This window comes from Cynoglossus semilaevis, chromosome 10 (genome assembly GCF_000523025.1).
Source record: "Cynoglossus semilaevis isolate Cse_v1.0 chromosome 10, Cse_v1.0, whole genome shotgun sequence".
Classification (NCBI taxonomy): Eukaryota; Metazoa; Chordata; class Actinopteri; order Pleuronectiformes; family Cynoglossidae; genus Cynoglossus; species Cynoglossus semilaevis.
In genome coordinates this window covers 2,847,056-2,866,676 of record NC_024316.1, presented here as the reverse complement: position 1 = coordinate 2,866,676, position 19,621 = coordinate 2,847,056, and the positions used below count along the sequence as shown (strand labels likewise).

Below are 19,621 nucleotides of genomic sequence, written 5' to 3'. Positions count from 1 at the left end.
TTCTCAGAGACGCACCACAACACCCCCCCCCCCCCCCCCCCCCCAGCCTGCTCTGAACCCTGCCCTGGGGGAGGATGAGTTGATGCAACATTTCTATTGTGTCTTGTTCTTGTTGCTGGGACCAGTACACAGTGTGACTAGGTTCACAGCCTCCCCTTCACAGCTGACTGGGTTTCATTAACACGTTTTCACTGGTTAATCATAAAACCTGACTATAATTCAAGAACATTCTTTTGGTTCACAGTTAATTATTTCAGGTGAAAAACGTATGAAAACAGATTTGGTCAGTGTATTCTTACAGTGAAGTCACTTTTTTTAGTGTATTTTTACTGTCTTTTACTGACTGGAGTGGTAACTTCACCATCAAGGCATTTTTTTCACTTCACGTTTACTTATTATTCACTTGTTTTATATTTCATAATAATAAATATATATATTTGTACCATGCACAGTGTGTGTTAACCTCTGCTCCTTTTCTCACAGATCCTCCAAATACTCCATGTACTTTAGAGCTCAGTTATTGGTCAGATTATGTGTTAGTGTGTGTGTGTTTCCACGGAGGCCGTGAACCTGAAATAAAAAGAGAGATTATAAGACAGGATGCTCTTGTTTAAAAACCAAAACATAAACTAATAATAAAATGTAAAACTTCGTACGTACAAGATCTGGGTTGAGGTTAAAAGTCCTACCTGAAGGTTTGCTCTACATGAGTTTGTCTCTGTGTCTGTTCATACAAAACCAGACCAACAAGTCCTCCCACTGTGTGTGTGCTGTTGTTGCTATAATGTTTATCACACTCACTGTTATGGTTTGGTGCTGACTATAAACACTGAGCTCATGTTTACATGCAGGAGTCTGAGATGTAAACGACAGCGTTTGTGTTTGTAGTAGAGAAGGTAAAATATTTTTAATTTTTTTTTACATACTTCAATAACACGACTAAATCATCTGGATGAAAGAGTAGTTTGACATCAACATACAACTGTTCCTGAGTAGTAGTGGAAAATTTCTATGCAACATAAAAAAAAGTGCAGACAATAGTGTGAAAGGTGATTTATTTAGAAGTGTTAAAATTTCAGGTGAACAGATCAGACGTTCATGGTTATTAATGTATCATTCAGTCAGTGATTTAAGATGAAGGTGATGTGTTTACTTTTATTTTTACATGCAGACAAAACAAAAAACAAAAAAAATCCCGAATGGTCTGAGTAAACTTTGTTGAGTGTAAACATCGGAATGTAGCTGTTACAGTTTGCATGTTTGTGACGGATGGCGTCATGTTGTGTTGGGCTTCACCCACTTGTACTTTCCCTCATAGCGGAATCCGACCCTCCTCGTCAGGTCATCTGCCTCTGTCGGACCACGGCTGGAGACAAGGAGGGAGAAAATGTATGTAAGAGATCATCTGCACGACGAGTGGAAAACTTATCTGTGGTATTTTGTCTGTCATTGGAAACCAGACGTTACCTTCCGTATATGTAAGGTATCGGCTGCGTCTTCTCTCTTTCTATTTGGTGGAGCAGAGGAGTGAAGATCCTCCAGGCCTCTCGTAACTCATCGCTGTGACAGAAAGAAGAGATGGCCTCAGAACAGACACAGGTGAACTTAGTGAAATGTGGCAATAAATGCAAACACCCACCTGCGGACAAAGTGCATCTGATTTCCACAAAATACGTCAAGGATCAGTCTCTCATAAGCATCTGGGAGCTTCACATTCTGAAACAACAGGAAAAAAAAATAGAAGAACAACGACATCCAGTCAGACATGCTTCCAGCTGTATCAATTTTCTCCGTTCAGCTTCTTCAAAAAGTTTTATTTGTCCACCCCAAGGGTGAATTTAAAGTGAGCCGGTCTATAAATGTGTACAGGTCTTTGCTTACATGGAAATTTAAAAAATGTGACAAATGCAGATACAAAAAGTCTAAGAGAATTCCCTGAACTGCTCAAGAGATGGAAGATCTGAGAAGTGAATGATTTTTGACTTGATTCTAGTTCGTTTGTATGAGTGATCTGAAGGCGCTCTGGTGAATAAAACATGTTACTGTTACTTCAGAACAAAGTTTGTCTATGTTAGAAAACTGAACAAAACATGAAGTTGATGAAGAGGTGAATACTCTGTACACACACAAAACTATGATGATACTATCTTGATATTTTACTTTATTCTTAAATAATAATTCTAGAAGTGAAATGTTAAATAATATCATCAAAACCTTAGTGGTTCTCAAACAAAAGTACAAATATCTAGTGGCGCCATCTAGTTGTGCATGGTCCAAATGTTTGGCTTAAAAAGCTGTTTCTCTGAAGACAAACTCCGAGAAGGAGCAGAGGGAAAAAAATTATGGATATCTTTTTTCCTCTGTGTTTGTTTTCAGAATTAAATGTAAGTACCAGGTGAAGCCACAGTGTCTTTGTCAGATGAATACGCTAATTATCCTATTAGCAAAAGGTGCTTCAGTGACAGTGTTATATGTCACAAGGTGTTAGAGAGCGTGAAGATTTTGAACCACTGCTGTATGAACGATCAAGTTTCGAGGAGTCCACCTTGTATCTGCTCCTGTAGGTGAGGTCCAGCTCAGTCTCCTCTGGGCTGAAGTAAACCCCGGGCCTCTTGGTCATCATCTTCAGGTAAATGGCTTCATCCGGCTGCACTCGCACCACCAGCTCATTCCTCTGACAACGTTCTCCAAAGATGTCCCCTGGAACGTCGGTGAACTGCAGACGCACCTCTGCCTTCCGCTCGTTCAGGGCTTTACCACAGCGCAGAATAAATGGAACTCCTGAGGAGAGGATTGTACAAGATGAGATAGGAGGAGGAGAACCTGAGGAGGAGCCACAAACAGAGAACGGGGAAAAAGAAAATCTCACCATCCCATCTTTCATTTTGAACATAGACAACAGCAGTTGCGAATGTTGGTGTGCATGAGCCTTTAGGTACGGTGGGGTCATCGAGGTACCCCAGCCGTGAGTCACCCTCACCCTGAGGGTCAGCCACATACTGACCAAGCACAACATCTGAGAGTGACACCGGAGCTACACACTTCAGTACTTTAACCTGAAGACAATCAAAAACACAGAACACCAGGTTTGTAGTTAGTGAAAAAACCTCACAAGTTCAACTGGCTGTCAACCAATCAGAGTGGATTACCTTTTCATCCCTGACATCATCTGGGCTGGTGGAGGCAGGCTTCTCCATTGCAACCAGACAGAGCATCTGCAGCAGGTGGTTCTGCATGACGTCTCTGTGAGACACAATGTTGGGATTAGTGGTTTAATAATCGTCACTGATGTTATCACGTTCATCATGGTCTTGCTGCATCTCACCTGATGATACCAAAATCATCAAAATAGCCTCCACGGCCTTGAGTTCCAAAAGGTTCCTTAAAGGTGAGAACCACACTGGCCACGCTGTTCCTGTTCCATATTGGTCCAAAGATTCGGTTTCCAAACCTGAAAGGAAGGGAAATACATTTAGGAACATGTTTATTGTTGATATATAGTGCATGTGTGGTCTAATTTACCTGAGCACCATGAGGTTCTGGACCATCTCCTTGCCCAGGTAGTGGTCTATGCGGTAGATGTGATCCTCAGTGAACAGTGACCCCAGATGAGCTGACAGTTCCTGCGAGCTCTGAAGGTCACGTCCAAATGGCTTCTCAACAATCACTCTGTTCCAGCCTCTGGTTTACAAACACAGAAGCTCAGAACCATCACAGCAGGAGAGAAAGGATCTGACCTGGAGTGACAATTAATAGATCTTCTAGGAAAATGTTATTTTTGATTCTCTTCATTTCTCGCTTCATTTCAACACAAGAGGAATATTTTAAAGAAATATCAGGGTATTTACTGGGCTTTATTCAAGAGGAATTTTTTAAAGAAATATCAGGGTATTTACTGTATCATCCGACGACCCCCTATACCTACGTTGAATTCTCAAACGACACACACAAAAACAGAGAATATATAGGAATGGTACTGTATTTACTGATTGACTTAACATCAACTTAATCAGAATCAGTCTCTCCAACATACTGTATTATTAGGGGGAGCGCAAGTACCACCTGTGGTCCCCGTACTGTAGTTTGAGAACCTCTTGGGCTTCCTGACCTGATAATAATTTTGTTTGCATTCATCCAAAACGCTCAGTGTGTGATGTCATTTGGTTGTCAATAATCTATTTTGCATTGTTAATATAAAGTCAATATACTATTGACTGTATATAAATTTCTCTATTTCTTTCCATGCAACTGTTAAGTCCATTAAGGCCCAAAATGTGCCCCAAGACAAATCCAATTGACCCGACAGTTATTATTTTAATACGATTCTTGACTTCAGTGTGTACCTGCTGCTCATGCAGTGAGCTCTGATGTTGGTGCTGACATGCTGGTACACAGTGGGGGGCAGGGCCAGGTAGAACAGCCTGTTGGCATCTGTGCCTCCAGGAAGAGATGACATATGAGTACCGAGCTGGTCGAAGGAGGGGCCGTCGTCATACCTGCCTCTCAGGTACGAGTTCTTACTGAAGAAGGCTGAGAGACACTCGTGGTCTCCATCACTGACCTGCAGTAACAAGATTCAATGGCATTCCTAAAGTTCCAAACCAAACTGAATGACATCATGTTGGAGGTAACGTGGCCGTGTCTTTGGTTTTACCTTCATGTAAGGCAGACACTCTGCCTTGATATTCTGCACTGTCAGGTTAGAACGAGCAAAACCCACAAAGTAGGTGTTGTCTGGGAGCAGGCCATCTCTGAATAACCACCTGTGGGAAGAACAGGGTTAAAGGCAGCGACTAATATGTCTGACCAAGGGTCACACTGTTGTTACATGTTGAACAAACAACATCTTATTTACCACTTCCCGCTCTGGTTGGGCATGTACTTACCATAAAGTTGGATAGATCTTCTTTTTAGCGAGATCTCCCTGTGGAAATGATACAACATAGATCATGGATCTGAACATAACCCAGAGAATGAGCAGGAAAATGTTGAACATATACAGGAATAAAGTAAAAACATTTTGGAAGATACTATTGTGGCTAACATTTTTACTTAGCGTGCGTTCGACTTTAATCCTTGCATTAAAATAGTGTTTATACATATATAATACATTCAGCAAATGTCCTTCAACATGTGACAAAGTCTCCTTTTCTTAGGAAAAAAACACTCAAACAATCCATTGTTTTTCAGCAGAAAGGTGAAAACAGGAAACACAGTAGAATCTCGCGTTGGTTTTTACCTTTCTGACACATACAGTACAGACAGACTAAAGTGGGACTTCTGTCAAAGCAGACAGAAAAAATTTAAGGAAGTTGTACTTACGGAGGCACCAAGAATGACGAATATGTGCGTCTTAGAAAAAGTGGAGCGCTCCTCACCAAAGAGCTCCTTTCTGAGCTGAACAAACAGCTCGGAGCGAGTCAGAGGCTCAGCAGTCATCTTCTGATCCTGTGATCGCTCTCTCTCTCCACTGAGGCCACGTCGGTCCCTGACATTCACTACACTCAGTACGGACAAAGTTCTCTTGTCATCCTAGCTCTGCAAAATTACTACTCTGGCTAAATGCTGCCACCTACCGTTGCAAAGGAAAACAATGTCATTGTCTTCCTCGTGTTGCCTAATCTCCTCAATCTTCTCTTGAATCTTTAAAATCCACCCTTCACAGTGAACAAAAGAAATCGTTTCGGTTGCCCCGGGTAAGAACGCTCTGCCCTTTGACCTTTAACTTTCAGTCAAGATTCAGGTCTATTCAGACAAAGTCAGAAAAATGTAGGTAGGAATGTTTCCTGTTCAACCACTCCTGGCAGAAATGTTGTGTAATCATTTTTCTGTGACCTAAGAAAGTTTGTTGCCCACTCCCTATCATTGAGTAACCTCTGAGTAGGCAGTCCACAGTGTTGTTAGTATTAAGTAATGGATGTTTGCTCAGCAACGACCAAAAATACTAAGTGTAAAAATTAAAAATAACCTCACAGTTAAATAAGAATAACACTCTTACACCATTAATAACCAGGACAACCAGTGATTGGTTGCAACTATATTTCTTATAGGACTGTAAATTTGGACATGGTGCATCAGAGTTCCTGAACCTGACTGTGCCATGTCACAGTTCATTGTCGTAGAAAACCAGCTGTGCAGTGATGTTTTCAAAGTGTAAATTCATTGAATTAATCAGTAATCAGATTTTACAGCGCTCACCCATTCATCAAGCTGTACCTCACGTGTGCAGCATTCACACTCGCTTTTCCCCAACCACCTTCATCGGTGAAGATCACCTGAGATTTGGTCATAAATAAAATTTTAAAAAAGTCGCTATCAATCTCAGCATCCTCATCAAACGCAAGCGTCTTTACTTTGTCCTTCATCTGTATGTGTGTCCACCTGCTTGTGTGCAAGTTCAACCGAATCAAGTCCTTCTGGCTCCTTACAGTCCAGCATGAGGACGAGGGGCACAAAATGCCCGAGGACACATGTGTGCTAATTGGGAGGTCAGCTAAAAGTCCAGTGTTGGTAGAGGTCAGCAGCGTTACAGTTATCCATCTGAATTTGTCCTCCTTTGAGCTGTAAACATCTCCCAGTGGTCGGATTTTTCAATAGGTTTTCCTGGAAAGAATAGATAGAAAAAAAAAATCAATCACAACACAAGTTTGTGGCTGAAGCTCCACCCCCTCCTAAAAAAATAGATGTAAATTATAGGCTGTCATCTTCCTGTCATTTTTTGTTGTCAGTTTGGTACAAGTATCTAATTTTTGCTAAGCTCTTGGACAACACTGACAAAGTCTTAACCAAGTTTTGCATGAAAAATATGAATCTAGATCAGTCCAACATCAAGTTTTTTTTTTTTTTTTGTGTAGATTTCTTACCAAAATTACTTCTTATTTGTATCTCTACTAGTTTGTTTCTCTTCTCAGTTCTTTTCAGTTGGTATTTTGGCAATATTATCTGTTTTTCTAGGCCAGAACTAAGCCAACTAGCTCTAGGCTAGCTATGTTATTATGTGTCAACTGTTGGTTAACTTAGGCAGCGGTTATTCAAAACTGTAAAGATACAATTCCTTTGTTTAGCAAGTAATTAACACTAACAACTAGAAGTGCTACAGAAACCTACTTGTAGATTTTCTGCGCCGATTAAATTACGTATTTAATCTCTTGTTATGAAGCTTCACTGGAATTTCAACAAAATAAATATTTTTTCTTTGACAGACTTTTTACCCACATAGTTACCAATATTTGAACTAAAGCTCAACCTTAACCATCATTCCTTTCTGTGAAATAACCTCTCCATTACTTGGCCAAATCTACTTAGCAATTATTTAATTTGTCAACCAACACTGTTGTTAGTTAATTTGTCACATTTAAATAATGTGTCGTTCTTTGTGCAACAGTAGCTGCGTTAGTCATTTTCCACGTCAACTCGTGACTTTGTTTTACTTTATTACTGTTACCATCTACTTCTACTTCTTACATTTTCCATTGGTCTCTCCCAGAAAAATACACTTCTTCATATGTAACCAAACATGATAATCATTTTTAAACTCAAATTCAATGCTCAGCTTGAAAGCAGAGTGCCTTTTCTAGAGGTTCAAATCCTAGTTGTTCCTCACCTCTGTGAAAATCCACTCCTGCTGTGGAGCTAGACTGGTGCCTTTCCCCTTCAGCTGACAAAGCTCCAGCTTCACCAGCTCTGGGTGAGGCGTGGCGTGGAGGCAGAGCTGCTTTCCTATGTTATGACGCAGCTCCTTATGAGACGAGTATTCGAAATACTGCAGTGGACACCAGTTCAAGTACAGACAAGTTTAATTTTTTTAGAGCTTTGAAATAACTTGCTGCCTGTTTGTCACGTGTGTAGGTCACTGTACCTGGTTGCCGCCCATGTTGTGACACACGTACATAATCACAGGTTTGCCTCCTTCGTTACGCTCCCCAACATCCAGACAGGTCTGAGATCCTGAGTTTCTAAGCTGATGAAAACATCGACAGTGAGGTGAAGCAGCACAACATGAGTCCAACTGCGTTTCAAGTCTTAATGCAACTTACTGCTCCAAATTTCACTGGTGATAAGTCAGGAATAAAGGCCTCTGGGTAGACTGTGTTCAGATACCAGGTGAAATTCTTGCACTGTAGCCGCTCTCTTAGCTGCAGACGTCCAGTAATGTCCCCATATCTATTCTGTAACAGTGAAGTAAGTTGAAGTTAAAATATTTATGATTAAAAAAATATGAAATATTTTTTGAAAAGTCAAATCAAGAACAGCTGCTCTGGTCACACAGACCTCTCGGGCCATGTCTGCTGCGTTCTTGTTACGGCGGTAGTAGATCTTCTTGTAGTCGTCCATCCAGACCTCAGCCAGTCTCACCTGGTTCCGAGTGACTTCGGTACCTTTGGGAAAGGTGTGAGGGCTTTTGGTGCGGAACACATGGCCAACCACAGAACAGGGGATGATCTCTAGCTGACCTCCACACTGCCACACCTACAGAACACATCGGCACTTCTTTTAATTCTACTCACACCTTAAGAAATAAAAAAACCAATGTAGGAATAAACTCTGAGAGACTGACCCGGAACGACATCTCCACATTTTCACCTCCCCAGATCTCCATCTGATCGTCGTATGTCCCAATGTGTTCAAAGTACTTTTTTGAGATTGAAAACAGACCCCCAGCAAAAGCAGGCGTTCTGTAATTGCACAGACACACACCACAGGGTCAGACACAATGAAGGATGGGCCGAGTTTAAAATTTGAATGAAAATGGAGTCCTTACTTCACTGGGTAGGTTTCATCCTTGCGCAGCTTCCGAGCTTCCTCAGGTATGGCCTCCCAGCCGAAGGTTAAGCTCCAGTCAAAGTTTCCACGGTTGTAGGCGCGATTTGTGGCCACGGGCTTGTGGAACTGGAACGAGTTGAGGTCGATTGTGGTGATTTCTGGACTGACCACAGCGGTGGGTTCTTCAACGATGCGGGCCAGCAACGGCTCCAGCCAACCATGGAAACATTCACCTTCGAAGGAGAGAAATATTTGTTATAAGATGAATGAACTGGTTGTTTTGTAGGTTTCTGTGATCAAAACATTACTACACACAGGCGTTAACCATGTGTACAGTCTCACTGTGGGTGTAGCTATGATGGGACTAACATCACTTTACCAGAAACTGTACAGTAAAATTGGTTTCTTACAGTGCGCGTCAAGGAAGGTGAGGATTCCTCCCTGGGCCACACTGGCTCCCAGCAGCCTGGCTGTGATCAAGCCTTTCCTTTCTGGCTGCCGGACGACATGGACAATCTTTAGATGGCGCACATACTCCTCCAGCTGAACTCCCAGGTGCTCTGGAAAGACAGAAAAAAATAAGCATGTTTCCAAAAGTGTATTTCTTTGAAGCACCAGAGGAAATGTGGTGACAGTTGCTGTGACTCTTACGAAGACACTGTGGTTACAGTCACAGCAAGAGCAACTAAAAACCAAACCCAGCAGTGATGGTAGTGTTCAAACAGACACTGGGGGCGACTTTAAAGCAGATGTATTGAAATAATTGGTGTTCAGCCCTGTTTAAAACGAAAGGAAATGAAGTGGAAACCTCACTAGTAAAACTGAGTTACACTTCCTTTTAAGATTGCACTTGACCACAATTTGCACTGCACACGTTTTAACTTCCAGTGAGCACAGCCACCACGTCACTAATCGACAACAAAGAGCTGTTTGACTACAGCAGGGAAATGTAAATACAGGTAAAGGTGATTAGCTTACAGCTGCTCTCAGAGGACAGTGGTGATAGTGTCACTGACACAGTGACAGTTCACTGTCATTTCTTCTTTCTGTTGGGCTTTTATTCACACACAGATGAACCTGCTGTTCTCCATGTCTCATTTTAATCAGAATTGTCGAAAGTGATTCCCAAAAGCCCTAATTAGATGTCAGATGATCAAGAGTTGGGGACATTACAGTTACATTAAAACTGTCCAGTAACAGTCCAGTCTATAAAGATAGGTAGATAATAGCCATAAAAAGTTTGTAAAAGGGAAAAGACGAATAAAAACGTTGGTTCATATATGAAAGTAAAAGGCAAAAGTCTAAAGGCTGGCTCAGAAATGAAAGTTAAAGTTAGCTCAGTGGTAAATGACTATAAGCAATTAAACAAAAGTTACATTAAAAATGCTGATAAGTTACAATGAGATTTAAAAAAACAACAACACAAAAGGCTACAGTTCATGGACTGGAAAAAGACAACATCCTGTTCTGAATTCTCATGCCAAAAATCTGTATATTCAGCACCTAATAAAACACTTCTTCCCATTTGGACTTCAAGTACACGCTTGCACCCTAAACCAACAGCTGCATAACAAGCAGCAGAAGCTCCGCTGCCGTTCGACTGCAGAGTCGTGGACATGGGCATCACCATGTCCGTGAAGCTGTTGACTCTGTACACAGACCTCCATATAAAATCTTTAATACTGAGCTAACACCCAGCTCTTATCTTATCAATGGTCACGCCTTGCAGTTAAACCAACCACACTTAGCTGAAGCTGAAGGCCATTTTAATTAATAAATGACTTATCATTTTGCACTTTGTCTTCTGTTTATATCACGTAGTGTGTAAGAAACAGACCGGCTGTGTTTGTCCTACTTATTTTCTTCAAAAAAGTACCTCTTTAAAGACTCAACTTTCCAAAGGAGCTTCAGCCATTGAACAGTAAACTTTTATTTGCACTCTTTTAACTGGTGTTTTAATGTCACAGCAGTTAACTGGCTTCTTTTTCCCTCTGCTTTTATTTGAGGCTAAAAGCAGAACAGAAAGTCAACTCTGATCCCCTCTTTCTTCCCATCACTCAGCTCTTAGACGTTTCTGTTCTTTTATATTCTGTGTGTGAATGTTTGAGTGCGTTGTGACTGGAGTGCGTTGTGACTGGAGTGCGTACAGTACCTGCAGTGCTGGCATCGTCCACCAAGATGATCTCCTTGAGCATGACGGCAGGAGATGTGTGTAGAACGCTGAGCACGGTTCTGAGGAGAGTGGACCAGGCTTCATTGTGGAAGACAATAATAACACTGGTGTTGGGCAGAGGAGGGCAACGGCGAAATTTCCTCTCCACACACCTTTGTGAGAAACCACAAGAAAATGCAGTTACATATTTGTCGAGAGAGAGAGGGTAAAAAAGTCAAATTAGTGGATTGTTACAAATAGTCATTCTGATTAATTAAAAGTCTGAGAAGCTGCAAAGCCATAACAGACGAATGTCTATAATGTTTACATAGACTGTCGACGACATGGAGATCTTCACTCTGTTTTATAAGTTTAGTTTGAGGATTATTATATGGCATGGTACCAAGTTAAACTAAATCAATTTTACAGTAATACATGTTGTTATACATTTAATTATAACAGTCACATTACATTACATTGTCTGTGACCCCCATCACAGTAAAACTCAGTCAAATGAGTTTTTATTTCTCAGTCAGTTTGTTAAGGCTCTTCACTGGCTTATACTTTGCCTGTTTTCTTAACATCTAATAGTATATCAAACCAAGCATACTTGGTCATCTTGGTAACTTTGAGGTTTTTCTGGGTGTTACTGCAATGCCATTTGTCTATTTCCATGTGCACATGTTTCAACATAAACTGGTTTTTAAAAACTGGTTTTTGACTGTTTGTCTTTCTTTTCAATAGTTTTGCAAATATTTGTCTTTTTTGTCTTATAGGAATTCACATTTCTCAGTTTCTCTCACAACTCTTATCTAAACGTTTCTACAGTCTTTTGGACTGTTACAAAACATTTCATTCTTTACTAGTTCTAAGCTGCATAACAAAGTATACAAATGCATTACAATCCTGAAAAATATGTAACATATAATACACATAATGCACTTGAGTGACAATTATAATGTTGAGGATCAAAACAGGAACTGTTTACCCTCAGGTATTTTCTGATATCTGGTTTTGGTTATCCATTACGTAAAAAGGTTTAGCTACCATTCAACTGTGTTTTACTGAGGCAGTCCTCTAGGAAACATAATTATCTTTATTTAAATAACACTTATGTAAATAATATTACCATGACCGGCATTGAAAATAGGGAGGACATATTCCCTCCTGTGCACATTTATACTACTTTATGATCAAACAGTAATTATTCTAAACAAATCTTTCTGACAGCATTCTCTTACTCCACAGGTCTGGTGTCCTCGCCGAGACTACGACTCAGGGATATACGATCTGAGGCAAACTGGTTGAAACAATGTCGGGTCATGCCTTCCTCCTTTTCCTTCTCCTCTTCTGGGGTCAGGTTTGGTTTTTGGAAAGGTTTTCCATCAGCCCCGAAGCTGTTGGGGTCCTGTGGAGGTCTTTCCAGGTGGGGTTTCAGTTCAGCTTGTGTGTAAAGTCCAGGGGGACATTTGAGGTCCACGGTTGGCTGCTCCTGTACTGGTGGTGGCTCTGGAGCTTTGATTTGAAATCCAATGTTGTTGACGGCCTCTTTAACCAGGACTATCATTTTGTCCTTCTTGTCAACCAGCTCCTGAAACCAGGGGTCTGCTGACGACACACTGCCGACATCCTTCTGGAGAACGACTAGAATCACCATGAACAGAGCTCCCCCTAGGATGGCCAATTTCAGAGGAGACACACGCCGGCGGAGTAACAGCCGCATGTTTCAAAGATGACGTCACTGTTTCAAAAAGATAGGAAAAATAAACACAAGTCTAATTCCACAGAAGATGTTGGTGGTTAAAATATCAAGATCTCAACCAAGTTCTGTAAAAAACTAAAATCTAGAAATCCTTCACCTCCACATGCAGCGACTCAGTCTGAAGTTTAAACAGCAAGACGAATTGACGACAGGAATACCTTAAACCGGTTTGTGTGCCTCTGATAGTGTCATAGCAGCAGGCAATCAGCCAGCTGACTGTCTCTGAGGAAACAGTCCCACAGCACAGGTGGAGAGAGCAGAGAGGAGGAGGCTAAACAAACACACCACACCTCTCACTGCACACCTGAACCCACCTGCTGCCTCCACACGTGGAAGCAGGTGGGCAGCGGCAGTGTGGGCAGCGTTGAGTTGCCCCTCCCTCCTGCTGTCTGTTAATCAGTGACGTACGTGTTCAGGCGGAGATACCTGTACTGCTGTAAACTCCTACAGGAAGTAGTGCACGCAACACTGACTGTGAACAGACCACAGGCCAACCCCGCCTTCACACAGCAGCAGGCTAATTTCCCATCTAGGAAACAGGATAAGAGGCCAATACAGGACATCGGTGTGTCATTAGGTGACCACGCTTCACTTACACTTTCACTCTTACTTGATCATAATTAATGTATGCTCTTCTCCAGACAACCTGAAAGTCAGCCATTACCAGAGAGTGGGTCAGAACCACTGACACAAGATCAGCCCATGGTGTCCTGTGTGTTGATACATAATACTATTATTATTTTAAAAATCCCACGGATGTACAGTATCATCCTTCCTTTGTTCATGTTGTTATTCTGTGGATGAACCTGTAGATGAACCAGTTTTTGGTCAAAATTCTATTTCACATGTTGCTTGTTTTATTTATGTTATTTCAGATATTTCTTTTATCTACAGTATATTATATTAATATTACTTTTATTGTAATATAATAATAATAATAATAATAATAATAATATAATATACTTTTTGTTTGATATACTGTTTTGCTTTGTACATTCAATACTTTGTTTTTCAATTCCTTATTAAACAAATAAAACTATAACAATATACAATATCGTATAGCGTAATAGGAGAAAAAAACAGCAGTAAAAACGAGTATTTTTAAAAAACACAAAATTAAAAACCCATCCATGACTGGGGGTTGTTACGTTTAAAACTTAACTATGCTTCTCTATTTAAAAAAACACGGTTGGGGGAGTGTGTTAAGAAGTGTGTTAAGTGTTAAGTAACGTAAAACTCCTCCAGTTAGCTCAACCAGTTACTCCAGTTTATTTCTGTTTTAACGTTAAGAACAATGTGAAGGAACAAAAGTGTGTCAAGGCAGAGTGGGCGTGAGAATGAATTGACAGGCTCAGGCATATAATGACGCGCCATCTCACGGGTGGAGGTATAAATGGGTTTTTTCCCCACTATGGTGCAACTGAAAAGACAGAAGAGCTATAAAAGGATTCCTTCCACTGAAACGGACCTCTCACATATTTGACAGAGTAATGAGCTGTAACTGTCGGTTTCCACAACAGTAGAGATGAACACTGACCGATTAAGAACCACTTACCTTAACCTGTCGACTCCGGCTGAATTACCCGTTCTTTCTTAGGTTTTAAAATCAGACGTGGTGTCGTTTCCAGTTCCGCCAAGTGACTAAACTGCAGTTAAGAGTCAAACGGCAAACTACAGCTCTGACTTCTGCTTTAACACCAGCAGGTGCCATTTGTTTTAAATGATTGTACATACACGCCCCCTAGTGGAGGAGACGGCTTAAGACACACAACAATGCACCAGAGGTTAGACAAACTATTTAAATGAACAAACAAATTAGACGGAATTACAACTTTGCACCGTTTGCTCCGAACTACAAGTCGCGTTAAACCTGCCGAAAATACACGGTGTAATGTTTAGCAACATTTAATGATGAAGTTACAACTGTTAACTGTACAGGAGACAATATGGTAGCCGTTAGTTATCATTAAAAAACAAAGATATGAGTTTGACTGGGCGTGGGGGTTATTGTTAATCGTGATTATCCTTTAATCAAAAATTATTTTCATTTAAGGCAATAAAAATAAAATTACAAATCATACACCTGTTTCTTTAAAAATATTTTGTTGCATAAGTCTTCAGCCATCAAATAAAAACAAATCTATTAGTTTATTTACAGCTAGCTCCACCTTTAATGAAATATAATATAAATATATTTTTAAAAATCTATTTAATTTAATAAGTTGATTAGTGTGATTGTGCAATGTACCTAAAACATATTATTTCATGTATAATAATGTTTGGTGTATTTTTTTTGATGAAGTACTGAAATAAATAAGCTTTTTAATATATTCAAGATTAGTTTTTCAGAAAATTGGATAAAAGTCTCAAGCGGCAAATAACTAGAGCTTGCAGATTTAATTTTGACCTGGAAACACTAATAAAATGTCAAAGTGCCTGGTATTAGAAAAAACATTCTGTGACAAATGTATCATATATACAGTATGTGTGCGCATCCACTTACATGTGTATAAGTAAATGCACACACTACAACTCCCTCCATCATTAGTCTGTTAGAGTAACATGAGTGCATTATCATCAGGGATTAGGAGGAATTTATGTCTCTTAATTAATGCTCACATAGAGTGCTGTAAGTGAACATTGCCATCAACTCAACAGAAATTAATTATTCATGTGCAAGCAATTAAATACCCTCTTTGGTGTCACCCCCTGAAACCAGAGACTGATTTATTCAGAAAAGGAGAAGGCGACATCTCTCACGTTACAGTGACAGGGAGAAATCTGGATTCCAAGCTGCTGATTGACAGGAGGTCTAAGCCAAACAGTATCAACACCGCCAAACAGCCAGAAGCTGTGTTTTCTCCAGTACAATGTGTGAACAATAAAGAAGGATCTTACTCTTTCAGGATATCCATTCATCAATGCATTGCCGTTCTTTTCCCACTGATTCAATATCAATTCAGCAATATTCTGAATCGATTCATGCACCTGGCCAGTGGGGGGCGCTTTTTTACATTTGTACACTATATCCAGTAATGGTATTATTGCGGTGATGCCTTATTTTCAGATGTTTTATTGCTTGAAAATGCTATGATGTTTATATGGGCATGAAACCAAAGAAATAATTATTAAAAGAAATTATAAAAAATTAACTGGTACTCTAATTAATTGTTTGTGTATTTCTACTTGACACAGAATCGACGTTAAAGCATTTAGATCGATATCCAATTAAAATAATATTGATTATGGCCTAAAGAATCAAAATCCAAATGAATTGTGAGATCCTTAACAATTCTCAGCCCCACAGGAAGTCTGTACAAACCATCATCTGGTTGCGATCCCAGAGAGTTCAGACAAAACCAACGGATTAAAACGATTGCAAAAAAGATGTTTATTCATTTCTTATCATTGTGGAAATTGTTTAAATCAATCATTGCACTATTTCTTCAAATCTGCTACTATTTAAAGGATTATAAAAACAGCTTTTGTTTACGTTGACGTTTGAAGACACAAAGTGACAAGCAGAAATGTGGAACTTACTTATAGCTTTTAAAGGCAACAGTTTTAGGCTCAAACCTTAAAGTGAGCATATGACAATATCAGGTTTGTACAAAGAAAAACTCCTACTTCTGTAACAAACCTTTTGGCCTCCACTACAGCCCACCACGATTGGCTGCTGTGGTGGCTTAGATTTGGTATCCAGACTGAAGACCACATCCAAACAGCACTTTGACCATAGACAGCCCTTTCCAGGCCTGTTGTTCAAGAAAAGGTGCCTGGTCCAACGTCTGGCCTCTACACTTACACTTTTGTCTGATTTGTTTGATTTATAAAAGGACAAAGAAAAGTCATTTTGCATTTGTTTCATCACTGGCCCAGACCAGGTCTGCCTGAAAGGATTCATTGCTGTTCTTGTTTTTTTTTTTGTTTTTTTTTTTTTGTTTTTTGTTGATAGCTTAACATTTTTTTGAACATGTCAAACACACTCAAAATAATCAGTACCGGGATTATCTTCTGAAATATGGAATGACGAGGGCATGAAACTGCAGATAACGTAATCAGTAAAGGCCTGGGAGATTTAAAAGGGCTGTTTGGTGGAGAAAGTGAACTGAATCACAATTGATCGACCAGGCAAATAAACACAACTTTGTTCTAACTGAACATACTCTGCTGAGCTTTTCCAGAGAATTATCTGAAAAATCCCTCAACACAGTGTGGATATTAATGAAGGTCTGTCACAGTCTGACTATCAATAACATAAAAAACATTCAGGGAATCAGGAGAAACTGCAGAAACCACAGCTACAGAATATACATGACCTTTTAACCTTTAGGCAGTATTGCATCGCTCTGTTTTCATTTCATTGTTTTGATGAGTTAACAGCTTCTCTGGAAATGGGCTTGTTGTTCCTTGTTTCCTCAACATGAACAAAAATATATATATATATATTTTCTGCAATTCCACCCTCTTTTAGAAGGCTGAGTTTGGTTCTTTTAAAAGAAATAACCCTTAGTAACAACGGAAAAGTAACAAGTGGTTTTCTTTCATTGTGGGCAAAAATACTCTATTACATTACATTCGTCAAATTATTGACCTTTTGAAGTGTAACAAGCCACCACGTTCAGGATCCAACCAGCCGTGGTTATATACTGTAGTGTCGTGTTGTCTATACTGGCCCATGAATATGTTGGACCAGGACAAATGAAAAATCTGAAGGCAATACTTTTGAGCCAGTGTAAAACTCTGGCAGACAGTTATTCCTCAAGTCAGTGGGGACCATGGGCTCTCGCTCATTTTAGTTGGAATGAAATCTGTCAAATTCACAGTCCAGTAAAAGACAAAAACAAAAAAAAAACTTGGTTCTTCTTATCATTCTGGACTGAAGAAATCAAGACTGGACACACAAACCTGGAGATAATACAAAACATGCCTTGCAGCAACCAGTTTGGCAAGAAAGCATTGTCATACAGTATCATAAAAAACCTCACAGTGAAAAGTTACAGTATGCCCCTTTATAGATAAAGACCAGCATTCAGTTATTTGTGCTGACACCAGTGCACACACTCACTCACGCTCACACTCACGCGCGTACACACACACACACACACAAACACTCCTGAATATAAAATATCTCAGGACAATCCGCAGTACCGTGACAATAATGCAGTCGTTCTTCTTTAGTCTCGTACTCGACCTAAAAACACATTGCAGAAAGCAAGTCACATGTTTCACTGAACCACAAACAGACTGTGGCTAATCACACAGGCTGGAAGAAACAAAGAAGGCCCTGATAAGAATCACGCAAGTCACAGAGAGTTTGTGGTGAGTGAGTCTGTGTGTGTGTGTGTGTGTGTGTGTGTTCCTTCATGAATAAATCCACAGCAAAAATAAAATATAGGCTTATCGTCCCTCTCAGTGACAGTGACATTACCGTGGCCTGTGGTGATTAAAGATGAACAGAGTGTCTCATGATAAGTCTGTTTGTTTCTCTCTCTCTCTGTGTGTGTGTGTGTGTGTGTGTGAGTGATGGCAAACTCTTGTTCTTTGGTTGTTTTCATCTGTTAGGTTTTTTTCCTTGCATATTTAGGTGTTGTTTAAAGTGTGTTCTTTTTTTGTACAAGGTCTTCAGAAAGTTTGGTCCACATGAAAATAAATAATGTCTCCAGAGGAAAACCAAAAAATAAAAAAAAATTCAGGTACTATTGCTCATCGATATAAGCATAGCCACTTCGTCCTAAGGCAACTGGGCTTCATGATCCCTCTAGCAGCTTGAGTAAAAGCCTTCAAACGTGATCAGCGTCCTTCATGTGTGCATCATTCATGACGTGGCAACTAACGGACAGGCCCGGCTCGTCCCTGTCGGCCGTCCACTCCACCCAGTGCTTTGGTTGCTCATCGCCGGGCTGTAAGCTCAGTCTCTCCATCCTGTCAGTGCAGTGGGAGTCACTCCGCAGGCGGCGGGTCTGTCGTTAACTGCCTGGGGGACCGCTGGTGAGAAAGTAAGTGGTCATCTCCCCCTTTCCCTTCACCTTGACAACGCCTCTGCAGTCCAGCTGGTATCCATTGTTGACCAGCACGTGGTACAAGTCGGTGGTCACCTAAAGGAGGATATGGACATTTGACACCAAGGATGCGTGTTTGTTTTCAGGTTCATTGAGAGAAACACTTACAGTGATTGTGGCCATGAACGAAGTACAGTAAAGCGGCAAAAACGGAAAAAAAGTCTTGGAAAAAACATGAGATTAAAAAAGAAAACAAATCTCTGCTAAAAGATGTTAGAAAGAAATAGCTGCACATTTAATCTCAGTGGAAGAATTTGTAGTTATAAGACCAAACGTGTGTCTCACTAACGACAAATGTGTTTTGTTACAGAAAGATACATTTTCCATTGCTCACTCTTTCTTGTCTGTGCAACGTGCCCCACCAACATAAACACATCACGTTCTACACCACTGCCGAGAACCAAAACTATAAAATTATACCTCCGCAAATGTATAAATTACAAAGCGGCGCAGTGCATGTTTTTTTAAAAATAAAAATATACAAAAGAACGTACAATTTTTTTTCTAAATTTGACAAATGTTTCTCTACTTGCAGTAACCCACTCTGCGCGCCAGGGGGCAGCACAGTTTTCCCCGTGTTATGCCCAAACGATGATTTATGCGTTTCATTTGATGCAGAAAATCTGTGAGATCTAAACTGGTGCAAGTCACACATTTCAAAGTGTCTGATGAAATCTATGACACTTCCGTAAATAATGCAGTGAGCGAGGCTGTGGGAATCCTGTCCCTGACTGACACTTGCTCTCTGTGGAGACAGGCACAGATTGTAACTGTGGTTAAGATTTTCCGTGCTGAGGAGAACAATTCTGTGGTAGCTGCAACGGCCTCAGCAGGGAATTCAAATTTAGCTTTCTGTTCTCCTCCAGAGGGACATTAGAGCAC

General features: G+C 40.3%; 3 protein-coding genes across 5 annotated transcripts in view; all 3 read right to left on the bottom strand.

Moving 5' to 3' along the window:
- LOC103384588 (glucose-6-phosphate 1-dehydrogenase) overlaps positions 1-5,791 on the bottom strand; it is an 8,983-nt gene extending 3,192 nt beyond the window's left edge. Inside the window, exons 1-13 of one of the 2 annotated variants that reach the window (XM_008318150.3) lie at positions 5,323-5,791; positions 4,887-4,924; positions 4,655-4,763; positions 4,344-4,561; positions 3,523-3,681; positions 3,326-3,451; positions 3,150-3,243; positions 2,870-3,056; positions 2,546-2,781; positions 1,640-1,716; positions 1,468-1,560; positions 1,301-1,366; positions 444-570 (exon numbers count right to left, since the gene is read on the bottom strand). In XM_008318150.3, the coding sequence (XP_008316372.1) occupies positions 537-570; positions 1,301-1,366; positions 1,468-1,560; positions 1,640-1,716; positions 2,546-2,781; positions 2,870-3,056; positions 3,150-3,243; positions 3,326-3,451; positions 3,523-3,681; positions 4,344-4,561; positions 4,655-4,763; positions 4,887-4,924; positions 5,323-5,439 (1,554 nt within the window). In that variant the 5' untranslated portion in view covers positions 5,440-5,791 and the 3' untranslated portion in view covers positions 444-536. Of the gene's footprint in view, positions 1-443; positions 571-1,038; positions 1,367-1,467; positions 1,561-1,639; positions 1,717-2,545; positions 2,782-2,869; positions 3,057-3,149; positions 3,244-3,325; positions 3,452-3,522; positions 3,682-4,343; positions 4,562-4,654; positions 4,764-4,886; positions 4,925-5,322 lie in introns of those variants that run through there. The other variant, XM_008318151.2, reaches the window with a different exon arrangement.
- A 215-nt stretch (positions 5,792-6,006) lies between these two features.
- Positions 6,007-14,409, bottom strand: galnt6 (UDP-N-acetyl-alpha-D-galactosamine:polypeptide N-acetylgalactosaminyltransferase 6 (GalNAc-T6)). 2 transcript variants are annotated; one of them, XM_008318154.3, is made up of 11 exons: positions 14,233-14,409; positions 12,157-12,656; positions 10,916-11,088; positions 9,174-9,323; positions 8,762-8,996; positions 8,558-8,675; positions 8,272-8,469; positions 8,037-8,168; positions 7,859-7,960; positions 7,604-7,762; positions 6,007-6,603 (listed from the first exon to the last, which is right to left on the bottom strand). In XM_008318154.3, exons 2-11 carry the CDS (start codon positions 12,636-12,638, stop codon positions 6,490-6,492), a joined length of 1,863 nt encoding a protein of 620 aa, XP_008316376.1. In that variant the 5' UTR covers positions 12,639-12,656; positions 14,233-14,409; the 3' UTR covers positions 6,007-6,489. The 2 variants fall into 2 exon arrangements, with proteins under 2 accessions (XP_008316376.1, XP_008316377.1); XM_008318155.3 differs by lacking the exon at positions 14,233-14,409 and adding an exon at positions 12,775-13,398.
- Positions 14,410-16,044: 1,635 nt separating this feature from the next.
- LOC103384589 (adenylate cyclase type 6-like) overlaps positions 16,045-19,621 on the bottom strand; it is a 36,683-nt gene continuing 33,106 nt past the window's right edge. The window contains exon 24 of the mRNA XM_008318152.3: positions 16,045-18,775. Within this exon, the coding sequence (XP_008316374.1) occupies positions 18,647-18,775 (129 nt within the window). The 3' untranslated portion in view covers positions 16,045-18,646. The remainder of the gene's footprint in view (positions 18,776-19,621) is intronic.

Coding starts and splice junctions, on each gene's coding strand:
- galnt6 (XM_008318154.3), bottom strand. CDS start 12,638: ATGCGGCTGTTACTCCGCCGGCGTGTGTCTCCTCTGAAATTGGCCATC. Junction 9,324..10,915: donor GGACGATGCCAGCACTGCAG/GTACTGTACGCA, acceptor CTGTCTTTCCAG/AGCACCTGGGAGTTCAGCTG. Junction 8,470..8,557: donor ATGTGGAGATGTCGTTCCGG/GTCAGTCTCTCA, acceptor TGTGTTCTGTAG/GTGTGGCAGTGTGGAGGTCA.